Source organism: Ambystoma mexicanum, chromosome 4q (assembly GCF_040938575.1).
Source record: "Ambystoma mexicanum isolate Mex_15411 chromosome 4q, UKY_AmexF1_1, whole genome shotgun sequence".
Taxonomy (NCBI): Eukaryota; Metazoa; Chordata; class Amphibia; order Caudata; family Ambystomatidae; genus Ambystoma; species Ambystoma mexicanum.
In genome coordinates, this window is record NC_090928.1 from 476419711 (window position 1) to 476441796 (window position 22086).

Consider the following 22086-nt stretch of genomic DNA (forward strand, 5'->3'; position numbering starts at 1 on the left):
AAGGCAGAGGTTGACGCACAGCTGCGCTTAAAGATTTAGCCGCAGCTTTTGAGGTCTGCAACCTCTCAAGGCTCTCGTCAGCCTTGCTGCCAAACAAATGTGTGCCATCAAAGGACATGTTGAGAAGACGGACCTGCACATCCCGAGCAAAAATCCGACTTCGGCAACCACGCAAATCTGTGTATAACGGTGCTCGCAGCCATAAAACTGCTAACACTGTTGGCTGTATCCAAACCCGACTGAAGGCATTCGCACATGGCATCCTTGCTGTCCTGCACGACAGCCAGGAACCCATCCCTTGCTTCCCCCTCGGGAATATGCTCAGCCGCCAAAGAAACACAAATCCACAGTGTGTGTGAAAACCTTGCCTAGGCACACGTGGAGTTGGCCGATTTCAAGGCCATGCTCCCAGCAGAAAATACCTTCCAGGCCCAACCGTCGTAGCGCTTGCCGTCCCTATCCGGAGGGATGGTAGGGGACGCTGCCTGCCTCGAGGTGGCCGTACCCGCCTGAACCACCAAACTCTCGGGAGTGGGGTGAGTAGATAAATAGCTGGGGTCGCTAACGGAAGGGCGGTATTTCTTAGTCAAAGATTTATTAACAGCGCAAGAGATTCCGGGGACTGCCAAGCAGCAAGGTGAGATGAATTGGCAAAAAAGGGTCAGAGGACGGACCTTGATCTAAAATGTCCGTTAGATCATCCTGCACAAAGTCTTCAGGAGGACTGGACCAGCCCAGATACTCTGAGACCCTTGCCATGAGCCTTCTGTATGAAGACTGTGCATGAGCCCCATGCTCAGGTCTACCAAATTCCGCTTCCGGAGAAGTGTCCAACCCACTGGCATCATGGAGGGTCTGCCTCAACTCCTCCAACAGACTGTCTCAAGAAAAAAGTGGAGCCTCATCAAGTTCACCAGGGTCCTCAAACTCAGACCTTTCTTCCTCTTCATAAATGTCATCCAGAGGGGGCTGAAACCCAGGCCTGGTGACAGAAGAGGGCCTGGAGGCCAAAACTGGACGCACAGACTTCCCATTAGAATTCCTTGGAGGATCCACAAGATCCGGGTACTCCAAAGGCAAATTTTGAGAACAAAATCCCCAAAGGCGGCGATAGCGCCGAAGGCTTTGCCGCCGAGAGCTTTGACAACCTCGAAGTCGGGAGCGCCGAAGTCTTCGGCGTCGACAGAAGTACCGATGGTGCCATGGGCTGATAAAACAGCAAAGCATCAACGTCCGAGTTGGACAGACACTGCGCCGACCGAGTCGACGCCGGCCCCAAGCCCTCAATAGGTTGCTGCGGTCTTGCTGGAGACGAGGACCAAGACCTAGAAGCACGTCTCTTGCGACTTTTTGAATCCTTGTCCGTACGGGGCCTCGAAGGCTCCCGATGCGAGTTGTGTCGTGTACCCGAGCCCGAAGGCGTGCAAGCCACGGTACAAGACCGATCCTGGCTGGCTTAGTTAAAAGGCACGACTGGACTCGTGCCCAGCGACTGAAAACCTGTTAACATTTGTTCTTTAAACGCAGCCCATTCCTCTGGAGTCGAGGACTTCGTCAGGCACGCTACCTTCCTGGAGGCACCATCCTCCGAGGAGGACGTGGAAGGCGACCGGTGACGGCACTTCCTAGAGTGCAGGGACGATGAAGAAGAGTGGCAGGAACCACTCCGGAACTGAGATCTCTGGGACTCCTTACGACGCAGAGAGTCAACCCTCGAGTCTGCTCCCGCAAGGCCTTGGCAGTCAGCGACTGGCATTTCGAGCAGTCGTCAGTGTCGTGCGACTCACCCAGGCACCACAAACAAATGCGGTGCGGGGCGGTGAGCGACATTTTTGACTTGCAGTCCCGGCAGGTCTTGAAGCCAGACCGCGGAGAGGGAGGGGTCGAAGAGAAAGACATTGTAACGATGAACACACGAGGCGCGCCGAGTTTCACGAAGCAACACGTTCAAAGAAATGAGGCTATGGGCGCTGTGCGTCCTATTTATAACATCCGGTGACGTCGCCCTCGACGGAGGCCTTCGAGGGACATCGACCCGACATCGATGCAGGACGCCCTCTGCTGAAAAGGTTTCCGAAGTGCACAGATGTGGACATTACATGTCAAAAATGTGGAATACATTGGGAGAACACAATCCATTCAAAATAGTTGTTCTTTTCAGTGATTAATGAAGTCTCATGCAATCTTACAAACAGGGAAATTCAATATAAACCGATCCATCGCATTTATTACACCCCAGTCAAGCTCTATGCATTGAAACTGTTGACGGCACCTCTGTGTTTTGGAGGAGATGCGGACAACTCGAGACAATGGGACACTTGTTTTGGTTTTGCCCAAAGATACAGCAGTTTTGGGGGATGGTATTCTCTAGGATTTCGCACACTCAGGGCTCCACTCCCGTTCTCACTGATGTCCATATTATTTGGGTTAGATGTAGTGGATTGGCACGATAACACCTCGGGTAGGAAGTTACTACACATCAGGCTATTTACATCCCGGAAGCCATTTTGGTCAAACAGAAGTCCATTTGTTCACAAACCCGCAATTGTGGAGGGCCGGGTGTCACGTTGGTGCTCATTTGAGCTACGTGCATGTAGGAACTGCCGTGGGTCCCCCCGAGCAGATCAGATGTGGGAATTGCTCGAAAAGTACATCTACATTTAATATCCATTGCTCCCATGTTAGTACTTCAAAGTGCCACAAGTCTGTGTACATCAAATCATTGAACATAAGTAACACAGGGACACGTGGGATGAATCTGATATGGAATATATACTGCGCAAAATCGACAATGTATGCTCCCGCAGTATATAACCTATGGCCTGTATCCCTTGACGAGGGCTGATGAGACTATTGTGATTCTTGTGAATAGTACCTGACCTTGAAGCCCCTTGACTAGTTGATCCTTGCAGAACTGCCCAGACAATGTTTTGCTATGTTATATGTTCTGTTTTGTTTTTCGTTCAGTTTGGGCGTGGAGGCATGGCCGTAAAAACAAAGGGATACAGGACATCTAGCATCAAAATCTTGCTATTTGCACTTACATTGCATGTATTGTATCCTGTGTGAAATTTCAATGAAAAGATTTGAACAATTTTTAAAAATGAAGAAAAAATAAAATATTGCAGTTACTGGTGGCTCGCACAGATCACTCAAACTACAAATAGGTTTCAACATTGTTAACATTGGAAGGGATTAGGGGATGTCCTATAAGAGAGGGGCAACTCGGTGAAGGAAAAATCTAAGCAAATAGCGAAAGGAGGGAAAAAGTATACATCTAACAGCTATATGCGCTCTATAATGCTATTGTTAGGGAACAGAATTTCCAAGATTCTTGGAAGAATGCTATTATATAACTAATTATTAAGAAAGGCATAAGAGAAAAACCAGGGGCCTACAGGCCTATATCACTCTTGAATTCGTATTTTAAAATCTTTGGGGCCAGTGATGCTGGCCAAACTCGAGTCTTGGGTCCTGGATAATAACATCCTGACTAACATTCAGCTCGGCTTCCGCCAGTGACTAGGCACAAGTGAGCAAACAATCAATTTACATCTAGTTCTAGCTAACTTGCTATACAGCAAACAAGAGCCAATTTACTTGCCATCCATGGACCTCAGCACCACCTTCAATAAAGTAAATTGAGCTAAATGATGGTGGATGCTGGAGTTCATGAAGTGCCCAACGAGTTTGCTAGACTAGATATATTGATTCATATCCACCAAGGAACTCAGCATGTGTCAAAATCAAGCTAAATGGCAATTAGACTGAAGATGTTCCACCAAATCTTGGAGTGCAACATGGGTGTGAACTTGCCCTACTTCTTTTTTCATTATACATCAATGGCCTTCTCGACACCCTCCAGTAAATTGGTGCTGATGTCCCTAAAACTGGAAACTGTTTCTTGCCGGCTTTGGTGTACGCTGGTGATCCTGTGTGTTTAGCAAGCACTCCTTGTGCCTTACAAATGCTTATCACGGCCTACACCATATTCCTAAACTCCCTGGACCTAAAGATCAATTTATTTTTTTATTTATATATTTATTTATTGCGCGCCAGGGCCCGCAGGCATCGGGGTGCGAACATAGAGACACAGACAACCGAGAAGAACGGGACAGCCGATTCATTATCACAGTGGGCTAATCATTTATTTAAACAGAAGTGTTATCAATTTCTTCCTGAATGTCCAATAGTTGGATTCTAATCTTAGACAGTTAGGGAGTTCATGCTACTTTGTTGCCGATTTTGTTGCTAAGGAGCGTCCAATTCCATTTGCTTTTTTTGCCCGTATGATTTTCACCAGCCCTTGAGCTTCAGATCTCAGGGACCGACCAGGTTCGTATATGGTTATTTGTTCTTTCAAATATGCTGTAGCAGAACTATAGAGGCAGTGATGTACAATGGTAATTGCTTTAAAGGTAAGACGGTCATCTAAAGCTAGCCAGTGGAGAGGCTTCCTATCCTCAGTGATGTGTTGTGTTCTTGTTTTCATTCTGATGGTTCTCATCGCGTTATTTTGAATGGTCTGGCATTGCGTGATGTAGCTCTTGTTAGCTCCGACCAGTAGGGCATTGCCATAATCTAGTCTAGAGAGGATTGTGGCTCTAGCAATGGTGGTTCCCTTTTTTTTTTTAATTCTTTATTTACATTTTCACCAACAAAATGTACATCAGGAAATAAATCAAATAAATACATCAAGCAGCTACATAGCAACCTCAAAATTGAAACCAGCTAACGGGAAAGGGGAAAAAAAGAAGAAGAGAGGGAAAGAGAGAAAAAAAAGGGGGGACAACATATCTCACTACAAAAAATTCAAAAACACCTCCCTGACCTTAGCATGTAATCTTAGTTTCCCCTGTCGTCTATAAATCCATTTTTCAACAGACGCCAAGGAGGCCATCTCATCGATCCAAACACTCTAATCAGGCAGGACCCGGGACTTACATCCCCTCAGAATCAACATGTTAGCAACCGATGCACCCTGAAATAAGAACTTTTTTTAAGAAATGGATAATCCATCAAGCAAGAGACTGCTTCCCAAAACCATCGTTTTGAAGTCCAAATCAACACCACGACCCAAGATCTGCAAGCACACTTTGCGCACCTCCTGCCAAAAATCTCTCATGCAAGCACAATCCCACATCAAATGTTCAAGAGTACCCACCTCCACATCACAACACCAGCACATGGCCGAGTCAGACATACCCCTTTTCATGAGCCTCTCCGGGCACCAGTAAACCCTGTTGAGAATTTTTATTTGCCTGGAGCGCTCACTCAAATTAATCGAACATAACTTCACGTTCGCACAAATCTCTATCCACGAATCTGTGGTGAGTTTGTATCCCAGCCTCCTACTCCATTCATCAAGCAGATGTGAGTTGTCTTTGAAATTAGCAACCAACTGGCGATAGATCTTGCTTGCAATAGACTGACAGCCCTCTGTAAAAAAACTCAAATTCCAAAGATTGATTCTCCTCCACCTCACCAATGTATATTTTCAATTTCCTAAAGTCCACAACCGAAGGATTCTCAATAGTGAAAGTTGAACACAGCACAGCAAAATCAATCCATTTCCCATCTCTGAAGATATCACCAATCCAGTGAACCCCTCCCATAAACCATTTAGGCCACAGTATCGGCCTGCCACCTTCTGTGAACGCCTTATTAAGCCAAATCGAAGCCAAAGGAGATTTCAAAGCAGCCACGCCACACATATCATGACGGTCTCTCCACAAATCCCTCAGAAAGCCAGTTAAACAAGATTTCCCACCACATCCACCAGTTGTCGTAAGCAAAGCACGCGGGGCAAGAGGACCAAAAGAGCTTGCCACCGCCCAAGCAGACAGAGAATCAGCCAAAAACGGAAGCAAACATCGGCAAGAGAAGTCAAGATGATAAGCCCTAAAATTGGGGACCCCCCAACCCGCCCCTCTCCACGGGTAACTGCAATTTCCATGGTTTCAATTTTGGTGGTTTCCCATCCCAGAGGAAGGATTGAAGAGTTGTATCAATCAATTTCCAGTGACATGTATTGATCTTTAAGGGGAGCATACTTAAGACATAATTGATTTTGGGTGCTGCAACCATCTTCAGGGCGTTCACCTTGCCCCATAACGACAGCCGCAACGCTGACCAGCGCTGCGTAGAAGACCTCATCTCACGACAAACCTCACTCAAGTTCACCTCCTGCATATCATTTATTTCCGGGGTCAGCCAAAGTATTTCAACTTGCAAAGACACCACTGAAAACCATAACCCGCCACCATAGATCTATCACATCTGTTTGTGATCGGTAAAATCTCTGACTTCGACCAGTTAACCTTATAGCCAGCCACCTCATGAAAATGATCCAGGATGTCCATTAGTGCCGGCAAAGAAGTCGGCAGATCCCAAAGGACCAATAAAAGGTCATCCACATAAAACCACAATTTCTGTTCAACTCCATGGTAGGACACACCTTTCAAATTCAACTCACCCCGCAAGATTACAGCAAGTGGTTCAATGGCTAGGACAAAAAGTAACACCTGTCTAGTACCTCTCCATAGACTGAAACCATCAGATACCAAACCATTTGTTCCCACAGTCGCCGTGGGACGAGCATACAGAAGTGAAACCCAGGAAATATATTCATCTCCCAAATTCATAGCTCTCAACACCGCAAACATATAACGCCAATCCACACGATCAAATGCTTTCTCAGCATCGAGCGAAATCGCAGCCACATCCTCATCCAAAGTCCGGGCCTGAGACATAGTCAGCAAAAGAATACGAATGTTGCTAAGAGTCCTACGATTTTTAATAAAGCCAGATTGATCCGCATGAATAAGCCGTTGAATCACATCCCCAATGCGTAGAGCAAGAATTTTGGCCAGAATCTTGTTGTCTGTGTTCACCAAACTTATCGGACGATAGCTGGAAGGTAAGAGACTGTCCTTCCCTTTTTTCAGAAAAACGGAAATAGTGGCATGATTGGTGGACTCCGGAAGAAAACCAATTTCCTTAGACTCAACATACATATCCCTCAAAAGGCCCAACGCTGGTTCTGGGAGAACCTTGTAGAATTTGCCCGGTAAGCCATCAGGTCCCGGCGTTCTCCCAGAATTCAGAAAGGAAACGGCCACCTTAATCCCATACAAATTCACTGGTTGGCTCAAACCAATCATCTCCTCATCCGAAATTTTAGGGACAGCCAAACCATCAAAGAAGCAATCAAGACTTAAAGCACCAGATTCCCTCTCGTATAGAGTCTTGTAGAAATCTCTGAAAGCAGTATTAATTGCACGCGGATCAAAAGTGACCACACCATTCTTATCCTTAATAGACGTAATGGCCCTGTCCGAAGCCTGCTGTCGCAACCTGTAGGCATGCCACCTATCACATTTTTCTCCCTTTTCAAAGTAGGAAGATCTGATCCTAAACAAATCTCTTTCAGCCCTAGCACCCAGAACAGCATTCAAATCCTTTTTCAGTTTCTTCAATTCCTTTCTCTTGACATCATCACCCGGATCACGCACCAAACTATTCATAACCTCGGCAATGTGTAATTCAGTCTCCAATCGTTCCTTCTCCAACCTTTTTCTCCTTCCACAAGACAAGCCCAAAACAACACCCCTCATCGTGCACTTGAACACCTCCCAGGTAACACTACAACTAAGCTCTCCAGAACAATTCTCTTTCACAAAGCACTCCGCCTCCATTCTGATTTTATCTAAAACGGACACATCATGAAGAATGGAGGTGTTCATCCTCCACTGAAATGTTCTACAGCATTCAAACACCAAAGATAAATTCAAGAAAATTGATACATGGTCCGTGACCGCAATGCAGCCAATCTGACTACTCAGAAGATTGGTACTCGCCCCACCTGCCGTAAAAAACATATCAATTCTCGAGTAACAATTGTGAGAACCAGAGAAAAACGTAAACTCCTTAGAGTCCGGATGGAACAAGTTACTTACCTGTAACTGTTGTTCTCCAGCATGGGTCTGGCATGGATTCACATGCTCATGAATATTCCCCGTCGTCAGGCTGGGAATCCTCGGTAAAGAAAAAACCAGTATCAGTTTCGTTTCTGATCTGTCTTTCGTAGTAGTAACCAATCACTGGTCTCTGCGTCATACTGACCACAGCCAATGACTGCCCTCTACCTAAGCACCGCCTCTGGCAGCCATCTTCAGATTTGGAAGCACGTGAAGTGGCAGTATGACCAAGTGAAGAGCCGCAGAGGGGTAGGCGGGAGGGTTCGCATGTGAATCCATGCCAGACCCATGCTGGAGAACAACAGTTACAGGTAAGTAACTTGTTCCTTCTCCAGCATGGGGTCTGGCATGGATTCACATGCTCATGAATAAAGAATACATAGCAGTACACACATGCACAACCACGGGAGGTGGCAAAGGCTCAACATTAAGCATCACATCAAACTCAACATTAAGCATCTTACCTCCTCACCAGGCTCACCTTAGGCGAACAGGTTGCGCAGCACTGCTTGGCCGACCCTGGACTCCTCCCTGGAATCTCGATCGACGCAGTAGAATTTCGTGAAGGTGTGCGTCGACCTCCACGTAGCAGCCCTACATATGTCCAGCAGGGGCACACCAGAAAGGAACACCGTGGTAGCTGCGATCGCTCTGGTGGAATGGGCTCTCGGACGGCCAGGCAGCGATCGGTTTGCCAACCGATGACAGTACATGATACAGCCGGAGAGCCATCTGGAAATGGAAGCCTTCGAGAGAGCCTTCCCCTGATTGACAGGTCCAAAGTTCACAAAGAGTTGTGACGTCTTCCGAAAACACTTCGTGCGGTCCACGTAGAACTTCAGCGCTCTAGCCACATCCAGCGAGTGCAAAGTCCTCTCAGCCGGCGACGAAGGCGACGGGAAGAATACAGGCAACACCAAGGGTTCGTTGAGATGGAAGTCCGACGGCACCTTGGGCATGAAGGAGGGGTGCGTCGTGAGCACTACCCTCGTGTCGTGAAAAGTCAAGTACGGGGCCTTGCAGGAAAGGGCCTGGATCTCTCCCACCCGTCGTGCGGAGGTGATGGCCACAAGAAACGCTGTTTTTCACGACAGAAACTTCAACGGGGCCGAGTGCAGAGGCACGAACGGAGGTCCCATGAGCTTGGTCAGCACCACGTTGAGCTCCCACGCCGGGGCCGGAGCCTTCACCGGCGGGAACGATCTGAACAGTCCCTTCATGAACTCTTTCACCAGACGATGAGACCACAAGGACGTCCGCCCCGTGGTTCTGGTGTATCGGGAGATCGCAGCAAGATGAATCTTGATGGACGCGTGTGCCAGACCAGCTTTGGCCAGCGTCCGCAGGTACGGCAGTACCTGAGGAGCCGTAATCCGTAGAGGGTTAATCTTCTGTGCGTGGCACCAGACAGAGAACCTCTTCCATTTGTGTCCGTAGCATTTAAGAGTCGAGGACGCCCTGGCCTTTGCAAGAACCTCTCTGCAGTCGGCCGGTATGTCATATCCTCCAAACTCTAGCGCTGCAGGAGCCAGGCCTGCAAGTTCAGCGATTTCGGGTCGTGGTGGAGGATGGCGCCTCCTTCCCTGGAGAGTAGATCCGCGTCCACCGGCAGCTTGATTGGCGGGGACGCTGACAAGTCCAGAAGGTCCGGTAACCATATCTGCCTCGGCCACGCAGGTGCGACGAGGATCATCCTGCACCATGACCTCTTGAGCTGGTTGACAAGCCGGATTAGCAGTGGCAAAGGAGGGAACGCGTAGAGGAACAGGCCCTCCCAGGGGAACGAGAAAGCATCGCCCATGCTCCTCGCCTGGGGAAACCTGCTGGCGAACCTCTGGCACTTGGAGTTTGTCGCCGTCGCGAACAGGTCGATCTGGGGTGTGCCCCACCGTCGGAAGAGGCGATCCACTAGATCCTGCCGTAGTTCCCACTCGTGGCACGAGTGCAGCTCCCTGCTGAGTGAGTCGGCGATGGTGTTTTTTATTCCTGCCAGATGAAACGGCACCAGAAACATCCTTTGGGCCACAGGTCCTGCGCCTCCTTGGACAGTGCTGGGGACCTGGTTCCGCCCTGTTTCCTGATGTAAAACATGGTGGTGGTGTTGTCGTTGAAGATCCTCACCACCTTGCCCTTGAGGGACGGAAGGAAGGACCTGAGGGCCCAGAACACTGCACGGAGCTCCAGGACGTTGATATGGAGGGACTTCTCCGTCGGGAGCCAGAGGCCTCTCGCGTGCAGATTTTCGGTGTGCGCTCCCCACCCTTCCAGGGAGGCATCCGTGGTCACTGTCTCCTGGTGGTCTGGGGTCTGGAAGTCCATGCCCGCCGTCAGATGCGCGCGGGTGCCCCACCACCGGACAGCTCGGCGGAAACTCTCGTCGAGTGTGATCCTCTCCTCGAAGCCGCCCGTCGTTTGGATCCAGCGCGCGTCCAGGAACTCCTGCAACGGGCGCATCCGGAGCCTGCACATGGGAATGAGGTAGATGCAAGAAGACATCATTCCGAGGAGGGACTTGATGGACCTCACCTTGGCCGCATCGGAAGCCAACATCCGCTGTACCTTGCCCAGGATGGACCTGGTCCTCCTTCGCTCCCAGAAACAGTGCGTTTTGCGCGGGTACCAGGTGGGACTTGGCGTAGTTCACGGAGAATCCCAGGTCCGTGAGAAGTTGGACGGTCCTTGCCGTGTGCTCCACGGCGAGCTCCCTCGTCTTGGCTCGGATGAGCCAGTCGTCCAGGTAGGGGTAGACGTGGATCCCCTCGCGGCGCAGCTGCGCCGCCACCGGTGCAAGGCACTTGGTGAATACCCTGGGAGCCGACCGTAGTCCGAAGGGGAGGGCTTTGAACTGGTAGTGACGCCCTTGGACCACAAACCTGAGGAATTTTCGGTGCCCCTTTAGGATGGGAATATGGAAGTAGGCATCCTCCAAATCCAACGACGACAGGAAGTCTCCTTCCTCCAGCTGACCCAGGACGTGCTGGAGGGTGACCATCCGAAACTTCTGCGCCTTGATGAATTTGTTCAGACGTCGCAGGTCTAGGATGGGGCGCCATCCTCCCGTCTTCTTCTTCACGAGGAAGTATCTCGAGTAAACTCCGGAGCCCCGAAGCCTCTTTGGGACGAGTTCGATGGCGCCCTTCCTGAGCATCGCCCTTACCTCCAGGAGAAGCTGAGGGACGTGAAGCTCTTTCCTGGCCACGGGGGGACGCGCGGGCACCTTCTTTGAAACTCGAGCACCTGGCCCCGGCTAAGGTGTCCAGCACCCAACGGTCAGTGGAGATGGACTCCCACACGCTGACGAAGCTCGCCAGCCGGCCTCCCACCGGGGTGCATCGGTGGGGGCCCGACTCCACGGTCGGTTCAATCCTGTTTCGACGAGCCTTTGCCGCCTTGACCTCCTTGGCGACGACGGCGGGGTCCGCCAGACTTGCCTCGTCCTCTGTAGGCCTCCTGAGACGACGAGCGGGCCGCTTGACGGTAGGTGGAGAAACCGGGCCGTCTCAGTGTCCGCTTTAATGGCCTGAAGGGAATCATCCACTGTTTTCCCAAACAGGTTGTTCCCATCGAACGGCATGTCCAGGACTCTGGTCTGTGCGTCTTGACGGAAGTCCGTAGCCTTGAGCCATCCACGCCGCCTAAGGCACACGCCGTTGCCAAACTGGCGAAACCCAGTGTCGGCGATGTCTGTCGCAATAGTGATGGCGTGGTCCGACGCCACCTAACCTTCCTGTAGGATCTCCAGGGCCTCCGCCCTCTTGTCGTCCGGTAGGAAGTCCAGCAGCCATAGAGTCCAATTTCTTTCGCTCGCCCTCCGGTGGGGAAGTCGATGTGGAGGCCGCACCCCCCCCCGCTTTCTTTCTGGCTGCCGCAGAGACGACGGAGTCCGGGGTAGGCTGCGCCCGGAGGCACAGGGGGGCCGCGTCCGGGACCCGGTACTTCTTCTCGTACCGGTCTCTTCTAGCTGGCGTAGTGGAAGGGTTCTTGAGGAGGGCGAGGCCCTCATCCCAAATGTCGTCCAGTAGAGGCACCGCGAGGACCGTCTTCCTCTTGGCCTCGCGCCGTTGATAAAGGAATCCTTCCTTTTTCTTCTCCTCAAGGCAGAGTTGGAAAAGCTCGGATGCCCTGGCGATCATGGAGTGGAACGAACCAATCTCGTCGGGCGGAGAAGCCCTGGTGGGAGGTGATGACGGTAGATCCTCGTCGTATACCTCGTCGTCCGTACCCGTCGCTGCCGTGTCAGTCCCCGTATCATCCCCTCGGGTGGACGGGGAGGAGGGCTGGACGGTGCGCGACGGCTGAAAATGAGGTGGAGGGTGAATCCTTCTTTTCTTGGGCGGGGGAACACCAGAAGGTCCCGGCTCAGGATCCCCCGACGGGAGAGGTTCCTCCGTCGGCAATGGCAGTCTCGTCCTTATCTCTGAGCATAAGGACTGTATAGCAAACAAAATGGCCGCCGAGTTGTCTTGCGGCGCTGGCAGAGGGGAATCCGATGGGCAATCAGGGGCCCCGTCGGCACCCTCGACGATGTCGTCGTCACCAGCGTCGGGATCCATCCCGACGGGCCGGTCTTCTTCCACGCCAAGGCCGTGGCTTAAGACCTAGATCAGCTCTTCCTCCGAGGTTGAAGCCGAATCTACGACGACGCCCTGCCCCCCTTTTTCTTCCCCGCCGGGGATTTCACAGGGGTCCTATCGATGGGCACAAAAGAGGACTCCCTCCGAGGTGGCACCACTGGTGTAGCCTCCACAGGCTGAGCCAGGGCCGCCCCGACAGTATCGATAGAGGGCTTGGCCGGATGGATTAAGGCCTTCACCACCTTACGTGCGCTCACCGCCTAATCCTTGAGGGGGGGACACTGCCTCGCTCCCCCTCCGATGGGGCCTTCGAGCTCGACCGGGGCCTCTCCAGGAGCTTTGCCGGGTGCTCGCCCTTCCTCTTACCCAACCCAGAGCATTGGCTTGTGGCTGAAGGTGCCGGGGAGGGAGCGCCCTGCCTGGCGCCTGTAGAGCCCGACCGTTCGGCGCTCCCGGTGCCAGCGGACTCGCGGTGCTTGGCCTTGTGTTGGACCCCCGTCGCCGGGGCGTCCTCAAAGGTCTTAGAAGACTGCTCGGATATCTTCCTCTTCTTCTCGCCTGACGGGCTCTTCCCTTCCAGCCAGTTGGCGAGACGTTGATGGCGGTCCTTCATGGTCCGCTCCGTCATATTGCCGCAAAACGCACAGTCCTTCTCCACGTGCGTCTTGTCCTCATGTAAGCAGTAGAGACAAAAGGAGTGTTCGTCCTCCTTAAAGACGTTCTGCAGCTGGCATCCAGGGCAGACCCTGAACAGCTTTCCGGGCGTCGAGCTTCCCTTCTCCTGGGCCATGTCCGGGCCTGAGAAGCTTCTGGAGTCCTCCAAAAGCGTAGCTTGATGAAATCTTCACCCTTGAGGGGCGCAGACGAATCCGACATGGGTCCCCGTTGATCGCATGGAGAGTCGGTGGAGCTTGAGGCTCTTTTGACCGAAAAAACGAAGTTTTTGAGCAAAAAACGTGAAAAAATAGCACTAACGCTCGAGAGCAATAGCACGAGGATCCCAACACATGAACGTGCGGTAAAAATCTGAAGATGGCTGCCAGAGGCGGTGCTTAGGTAGAGGGCAGTCATTGGCTGTGGTCAGTATGATGCAGAGACCAGTGATTGGTTACTACTACGAAAGACAGATCAGAAACGAAACTGATACTGGTTTTTTCTTTACCGAGGATTCCCAGCCTGACGACGGGGAATATTCATGAGCATGTGAATCCATGCCAGACCCCATGCTGGAGAAGTTGTATCCTCCAACAATCTGTCAGGTCAAAATCCTTAACCAAAGATCGAAATGAGCAATAATGAAAATCCCTCTGTCTGCGATTACATCCAGTACAGTCCATCTGAGGATCAACAACCAGGTTGAAGTTGCCACCAAAAATGACATTGGGGGAGTTTAAGCCAAATACCAGCTGTGATACACCCCCAAAGAAGGAACCATCGTCCACAGAGGGAGCGTAAACATTACACAATACATAACGAGCACCTTGAATTTCCAACAAAAGGGCCACAACCCTGCCTTCCCGATCGCAGTTAGACTTCAGGACCCTAATTGTTGAGCCTTTACGTATCAAAATCGCAACACCCCTGCTCTTAGAGGAATAGCAAGAAGCAACAACACCACCCAAACATTTCCTATGTAACACGCCAACATCTCACATCAAAAGGCGAGTCTCCTGTTAAAAATAAACATCACAGTGCATATCCATTAAACTGTTCAAAATATTCCGTCTTTTGACAGGGTTATTTAGCCCATTGACATTCCAGGAAGAAATCAAAAGCTGAGATCTCCCAGCGGCAGACATGGTAAAAAATCCAAGAGGTCTGGAAAAAGAATCAAGAACAAAAAACATAAAAAAAAAAAAATCCCACACCCCCTGAAACAGAAAAAGGACGCCAATGTTGAAGAAGCAAAGAAAGACCAACCAATACCCCTGGGACCCCTCCCAAACCCAAGGAATCTCCATGTAATGAATCCAACAACGAGTCTCCAAGCCAAGCACAGAGCAACAACCATACTCAGCAACAACCATACACCACAACCGCTAATGTATCTCACTCAGAAGAACCAAAAGAGCAGCATGCTTCCCACTTCACATTCATCCAAGAACCCAATATTAAGGTGAACATCAAAAGTGTGCGCACCATAAAAATAAATAGAGGCCATATTTCTAATAGCCCAAGTAATAACAGCATCAGCAGGATGAACAACATTGTAACATGCAGACAGATGAAAAAAACAATTTCAAATGGCGTAGACAAATTGTACAGTTAGAACATGCAGAAAGGAAGATAAAAAAAACCCAGCATGCATGAATGCAGAAATGGAACCTCCACATAAATAGAATGTACATACAGACCCATACATGTTCTCATCAAAAAGAAAGCTGCGTGCATTAATACAAAAACTACCCTGCAGACACCACAACCTTATCAACTAACTGATGGCAGCATGCATAGTCGATTGATTCATTTGTGAATCCCAAACGTCAACTATTCTCAGCAAGGACAATCTCCCCCGGGCAGTTCGTAACCTTGGCTGGCATCTTCACTCAAGTGAGTCACAATAGCTTTATTTGAACAAGCATAGGCGAAGGTGACAAAATTCCAATTGCTGCAGGCCACCGTCCCCAAGCTTGAATGCTTAATCTCACCGGCTGGTGTGCTTCCAAATGACCTGCTCTGAAAAAAGGTGTACCAGCCAACCCACTGCCAACCAAGTTAACAATCTGGCAATTAGCAAGGCCTCCAAATCCCAGAGCGGAGTGTCCGTCGGCTTAGCAGGTAATAAAATGCACCAGAAATAGCGGCGGAAGGGGAGGGGGGCAGCGAGCCTTCCCGGAGACCCGTGGTCACCCATGTTGACAATGTTGAATCCAGACGCTGCCCGCCCCCCGCACCCTAGATTCTCTGGAGATTCTGCAACATAAAATCTACACACTCCAAGGCACCTCAGCGGATCAAGTCACAGCAGCATAGGTAGAGCTACATCGTGCATGACTCGCCGGTGGGAATGGTGTCTGCAGCCCACGCGTCAATCTCAGAAGTCACAGAGACTCAGACTGTTGTGAACAGATCAGCGATGCACACAGTCTAGTAACCCGTCGTGGTCCACTAGTGATTACGCAGCTGTTACCTTCCACTCAGAGCTAGCGAGAGCGGTGCAGCTGCCAAAGGGAGACACAAGCCACGTAGCGTAAGCAGTCACCGGGCACCAACGTGGCCAATCAGTACGGCGCATCCAAAACAAGTCAGCTGACCAGGCCAACAGTAAGGTGCTTTACTCTGCGGATTATGCTGCATGCATCTTACGAAACCCAACAATGTGAGTATTCCAAATACAAATGAAGAAACTGTAACTGAAATCCTTGCTGGGTGCCATTTTAACCAATATAAACTATATATAAAAAAAAACAAATGTAACAAATGATTCAATTAATGGAGCAAGAAAAACGTTCAGTCAGTAATGTCAGGTGCACGAATCTCCCCCAACCAAGAAAGGGCTTCCTGAGGATCTGAAGTAGATCTATTGCCATCAGGCAAAACCAAAGTGGGATGGTTAAATCTGTTCAAAAAAGCCTTTACCTGTAGAGATTTGGCACACTCCTTTACCCCTTTAAACATCTTCCTCGCCTCCATCACCTCTTTAAGGTAATCGGGAAACACAAAAACAGGCTTGCCTTTAAAGATGACAGAGTCCTTGCTCCTAGAAGTAATTAATAAAGATTCCCTCACCCTCGCCAGGGTGAAAGACACCAGGATGTGTCTAGGTTTCAGGCCAGGAAGTTTACCAATCCGATAGACATGGTCAATGTCGCTTGCCAGAATAGAAACCACACCATAGCATTCCTTAAAAATCCGTAAAATCAATGGCAGCAGTTTTTCATTTTTAGGGTCTGAATGCTCTGCAACGCCAACAAGCCTAAGATTTCTCTCCCACAATCTTAAGTCCATCTCCAGGCGATGATCCTTCTCATTCTGGACATCAGCCCTCAAAATGTTGTAGGCTCTCTAGCTTCTGGCCATTTCAGACCCCATTTCAGAGGACTTCTTTTCCAAATCTGTTACCCTTGTATCCAAATGGGTGACTTTCACATTTAATTCAGCCATAGTAGTCTTCACTTCAACCATGTCCATGGCCACCTGGTGCATCAATTTGTACAAATCTTGAATACTCGGATTCCCCTCATCCATTTCTGCAATCTGTTTCTGTTTTTTGAAGTAGGATTTTCAGGTTCCAGGATCTTTTTATTGGAATTCATATCAGCAGTAAATGGCTTCAGGGAGGAGGCCAGGAGCTGAGGGCTTAAGCTGCTTCCAACTTGACCACCATTCCGGAACCTGGTGGTTCAATTTTTATCACTCAGAACCCCTCTAATACTTCTAAGTAGTCTCTGATAGTACTGGCAGTTTTTCTTTAAGTATGCTACCTGTGCATCTGACCCAAGGGATGGGATCTGGATGCTCCAGCTAGACACCTAATGTTTTAACCTTCTCAGAGACCGAAAATGTGTATCTTGGATACTAAAGGAAGCATAGTCGGAGTCAAGTTTAGCCCTAGCCTGGGCTGCTGGTCAATGCTGGTAAATTGGTATTACTGATCTGCCAAGTAGGCAATAGAATTTACAAACACCCTTCAGTTTACGCCAATAATTATAAAACCACATGGGTATCGGAATTTGATTATTTTGTAGTTTGATTTACTTCAAGGTTGAATGGGAAAACTCACGTGACAAAACAAGGTGTAAACGAGTTACCACTGCATTACTGCCATTTTTTCTGGCAGCACAGTACTTATAATGAGGACCAATAACTGCTGGTTTTGCAAAAACAAAAGGGAGAGGGTGCGATGGGCCAGAGAGGAAGTGCCATGACAGAGAGAAGAGGTTATTGGGCCAGAGAGGAGGGCGGCCCGGACCCAGAGTGGGGGCACAGCATCAGAGAGGCAGCAACTGGGGGTAAGTGAGACTGACTAGCGGAAATTTAAGCAACGGATGGACAAAAGGAATGAGAAGCAGATTGGGAGAAAGTGTAGAGAAGAAGACAATAGAACGAGATTGATGCGAGATACAGAAAGAGTGCGAGATTGGAGAAGAAATTGTTTTGGGAGTGTAGTTTGTGATGGAGAATTGGTGAGTGTAAGGGGTGTGGATGACTATGATATGATAGTATATGATAGTGTATATACTGCGCCTGTACACTGTGTTTGAAAGCGTTTCAAGGAAAGGGAGGGAACAAGGGAAAATACAATGACATTCTTAAAGGCCATGAACAGTAAGGAGGTGAAATTAACTATGATACTCGGCCTGACAACATTTCAGATGCAAGAGCTAAGACATAGATAAGGAAGGGAGGGGGAGAGTGAGAAGGAAATGGAAACAGACAGGCAACTACCGTACTAGGCCTGATGACATTTCTGGAAGAGCCGGAGAAACCAAAAGGTGAGGGAGAGGGGTGCAGAAAGGGAGGGGTGGAACAAAACAAGCGACTATCATACTAGGTAGCAGGGAGTGGGTTCTAGAATTTGAACACTCCTGTGCTGAGCTCTGTGTAATCATAATTCTTTTTCTGGTGCTTCTTTGCAAGGTCGCAGGGAGGAAAGGGCAGACCCAATGCCCCTTGTGAAAATTTTGTACAAAGAAGTCCTGGTTACCTTGCAATAAGATATGATATATTAGACCCTTATAAATAAAGAGGATCTCAGGCAAGTTGCTGTGTCTTCCCATTTGGTTTTAAATGTCCAAGATGTGGACATATGGTTAGAAGGAACGTGGTCAGCGGACACGTGTTTCAACCTCGAAGGCTCTTTATCAAGGCAAAAGTAGAATATCTGTGGGATTTTATCACATGTTGTTCTGGCTGCTGGTTGGCAATTTTTCATATCAGTCTTCACGTAATCCTAAGGCTGTTACATTTTCAGTGTGGGTCTAATATATCATAACTTATTGCAAGGTAACCAGGACTTCTTTGTACTGTACAGACTATCATACTAGGCCTGATGACATTTCAGATAGTGCTGGAGGGGGTGGTGGGGGGAGGAAAAAAACAAGTAAGGGGAGAGGGGGGAGACAGAGGAGGTTGCCATCATACTAGGTCCAGGGACAATTCTGATAAAGTAAGTGCATAGAGGAAAGTAAGAGGAGGGGATCAGGGGAGGAGATGGGAAAAGGGAGAGGAGGAGAGAACAGAGAGTAAGCAGTCAAAAAGAGTGGAGAAGCAAGAGGGGAGAGTGAATACAATTGCAGAAGTCAGTAGTAACACAATGTTCCAAGCCTGGATTCAAGAGGAAGATGGGAACAGCACGATTCAGGGCCACCATGAGAAAGGGTGATGCACCGTGAATCAATGAGGTCAATAAAAGTCGAATCCAGCATTGGCCACAAGATGGTGATGGTGAAACCACAATGTATCAGGACAGACTCCCTCAGAAGTATGCTGGGGGGGGGCAGGGTAGAAGAATCAAGCAAAACAGACAAGACTTGTGTGCGAGAAGAGGTGTGGGGGCACGAGGGAATATTACAGGGGGACAAGAGGGGTGGGGATGACCTGTGGGTACAGAGGGAGTAAACACATGTTGGTGCTTGCTTACTTGCTGTCTGAGCAGGGGTTCCAGCCCTGGATCCTCCTGGTCCGAACAGGTCCAAACAGAAATTGCCCTTTTCTTCGACTGCCCTTTGCTTCGGACGACCGGGCGACAGACGCCCTTGATCTAAGAGTTAAGAGCAGGAAGGAAGAGGCAGGGCTAAGAAGGTGGGCGGTGCTTAGGCCAGGTGATCAAGATCCACTTGCATCTGCTCCCCATCTGCAAAGGAAAAGAGGCTGGGGGGGCTCCTTAAGTAGGGAAAAGAGCGGCAACCAGGAAGGCACCAGGTGGGCGGGGCTTGCTAAGTGGGGAAAAAGAGCAGCAACCAGGAAGGTGCCAGGTGGCGGGGCTAAGGCCAGGTGACCAAGATCCACTTGCACCTGTTCCCCATCTGCAAAGGAAAAGAGGCTGGAGGGCTCCTTAAGTAGGGAAAAAAAGAGTGGCAACCAGGAAGGCACCAGCACTAGGTGGGCGGGGCTTGCTAAATTGGAAAAAAGAGCGGCAACCTGGAAGGTGCCAGGTGGGCGGGGCTTAGGCCAGGTGACCAAGATCCACCAGCTCCACATCTACAAAAGAAAAGAGGATGGAGGGCTCCTTAAGTAGGGAAAGGAGCAGCAACCTGTAAGGCACCAGGCGGGACTTGCTAAGTGGGGAAAAAGAGCGGCAACCGGGAAGGCGCCAGGTGACCAAGATCCACTTGCACCTGCTCCCCATCTGCAAAGGAAAAGAGGCTGGAGGGCTCTTGGAGGATTGGAGAACACAGAAGAGTGATATGTGCACTATTACAAGTGATAATACTCAATAAATGTACTAATATACAATAGGCACATACATCCAGCAAGAAAACAGCAAAACAAACCTGTCGACTTGCGATATCTATTAAAATTAAAGATACAAAAGGTGTTAACAATGACAACCTGGCTCTCTCGTAGAAACACACAGGCACACAAAATCTCAGTGTGGTTGTGGCTTTCAAAACGTAACAGTCAAACAGTTCACCTTCAAGGTGGTGTCAGTGAAACAACTGCTGACCATTTGCAACCACTCAGTTCCTGAGCTGAAAGCGAGTGCACATGCTGGGTTTCTTTTCCTGCTGCCGAGATGAATTCGGAGACAAACATTTTCAGGGGTTTTACCATGTTAAAGGGAAGCCATGCCATGAGCCAAAGGGGTTCATAGTGTTCAGTTCCCTTCAACCATATTTCTCCCTTCCACAAAGTAGCCTGTGGTGGTTTTAAACACCCTCCTGGAAGGGCTGGCCTTTGGTGTAATCCAAGGAAGGACTGGGGGATCCTACGTACACCACCTGCAGAGGTTGCTTCACAGAGCAGGCGACTCTCCCTGGCCTCCAGACCTCCTCCCCAGGTAACAAACCGGTGAATTAATCACAATGTAGCTTTGTAATGATTTTTTTTAAAAAAGGGATGCATATTAAGGTACATGGCTGAGAGCCATTTTAAGAGTAAAAGTAATGGTGAGCCTCTGTTAATATTGCACATCATTTCACGCCGAAAATAGCAAGTAGCAGAGGTAACTAACAGAAAACTATGCATACACAACTGAGGTCAATTTCACGTATAAATGTAAAGATCCCCCCCCCCCGTCCCCCAGTCTCAGCATCCATACATCCTTTGCAGAAGTAACACCATGAAGTGAAGAGCAACATGACTCCACAGTGTTTTGTGCACGGAAATCTGCATTGAAAGTCTGAGAGCATTTGAAGTGGGGATACAAACATCTATCTGTTTACAGTACCACATAACCCTTTAAAACGCTAATAGACCATCTCAGAAGACAGCAAGGGGTTGTTCTACTCACTTTGAGAGCTTTATAAGATGTGCATCCAGCAAAGGACACGTTTGAGAACTTTCCATCAGCACCACTTGATTCCAATCCTCCCAAAAGGATATTTTTGAAAACTTCATATTTGGGTTTTTCATCATAGGCAAGCTCAGAAACATGGGTCAAATACTCAGCTATCTCACCTATAGAGAAATGAGAAAAGCGCAGAAAAAATACTGTGAACTATATATTTAGGTCTGGCACAATGTCATCCTGATGTTTGTTGCAAGGGTTTGGGGTCTGCACTATCTTGTTTTAAAAATGTGCCTGGGCTGTAATGTTCAGATGTTGTACCCGACTAAATAAGTGACTTGTTTTGTCCCACGCATGACAAGGGACCCACACATGAAGAAAACATCAGAGTTCGAAAGCATAGAACAGCAGCTTATCCAATGTATTAAAACAATGGAAGCCTTAATTTAGATGGGGATGCTTAATTCATGAAGCATTAATTTTAGGACACAGAACACTGGAAGTCCTACTAGCATGTCTAATCACATTAAAGAGTTGGTAAATTGGAAGATACACCGAAGAACCCATCTCCTATGCCATTTTTGGAAGCCTATACTTATGGCCTCGCTTACCAAATCTATCCCAAATTGCTGTTACCATTTCTTTTGTACAAGTTGAATATCCGGGGAACAATTAGTGGCGATTTATCAAGCATGAGGTAACAAAAGCCCCAATTCTAGGACTCTCACATCTTGTGGTGCTTTGTCTACAGTGTATAACATTTGATAGACCTATTTTCGTTACTATTTAACACCTTACCAAAAACAATCCCCTCCTTTGTCAGGCGATTAATGTGCGTTTGATTAATTTTTGCCTTAGGGTAATAAGCTAGCAGCTTTTCAGCCTGGTTGGATTTTTTTCCGTAAATAATCAGTTTTAGATTCAGGATCGACCTTTCAGCTGTCTTTATCACTACTGCATTTAACTGCCATCTGACATCAGGTTGTGAAGTACCTCACAAGAGCAGTTCTTTCTATGCAAAGCTTCCAATTCCTTCACTGCCTTGACGAGTCTTCCGTCTTGCGCTTCCTGGCTCTACCTAACTCTGCCCTCATTAATACAAACGTCCCCCTTATAGCCTCTTTAAACGTGTGTCAGGTGT

General features: G+C 48.9%; 1 protein-coding gene across 6 annotated transcripts in view; it reads right to left on the bottom strand.

Moving 5' to 3' along the window:
- VRK2 (VRK serine/threonine kinase 2) overlaps positions 1 to 22086 on the bottom strand; it is a 711103-nt gene that overhangs the window by 93676 nt on the left and 595341 nt on the right. For all 6 annotated transcript variants that reach the window (XR_011268142.1, XM_069608045.1, XM_069608044.1 and 3 more), the window contains one exon: positions 20949 to 21115. Coding sequence is in view for 5 of the 6 variants with exons in the window: in XM_069608045.1 (XP_069464146.1) it covers positions 20949 to 21115 (167 nt within the window). In the remaining variant the exon portion in view is untranslated. The remainder of the gene's footprint in view (positions 1 to 20948; positions 21116 to 22086) is intronic.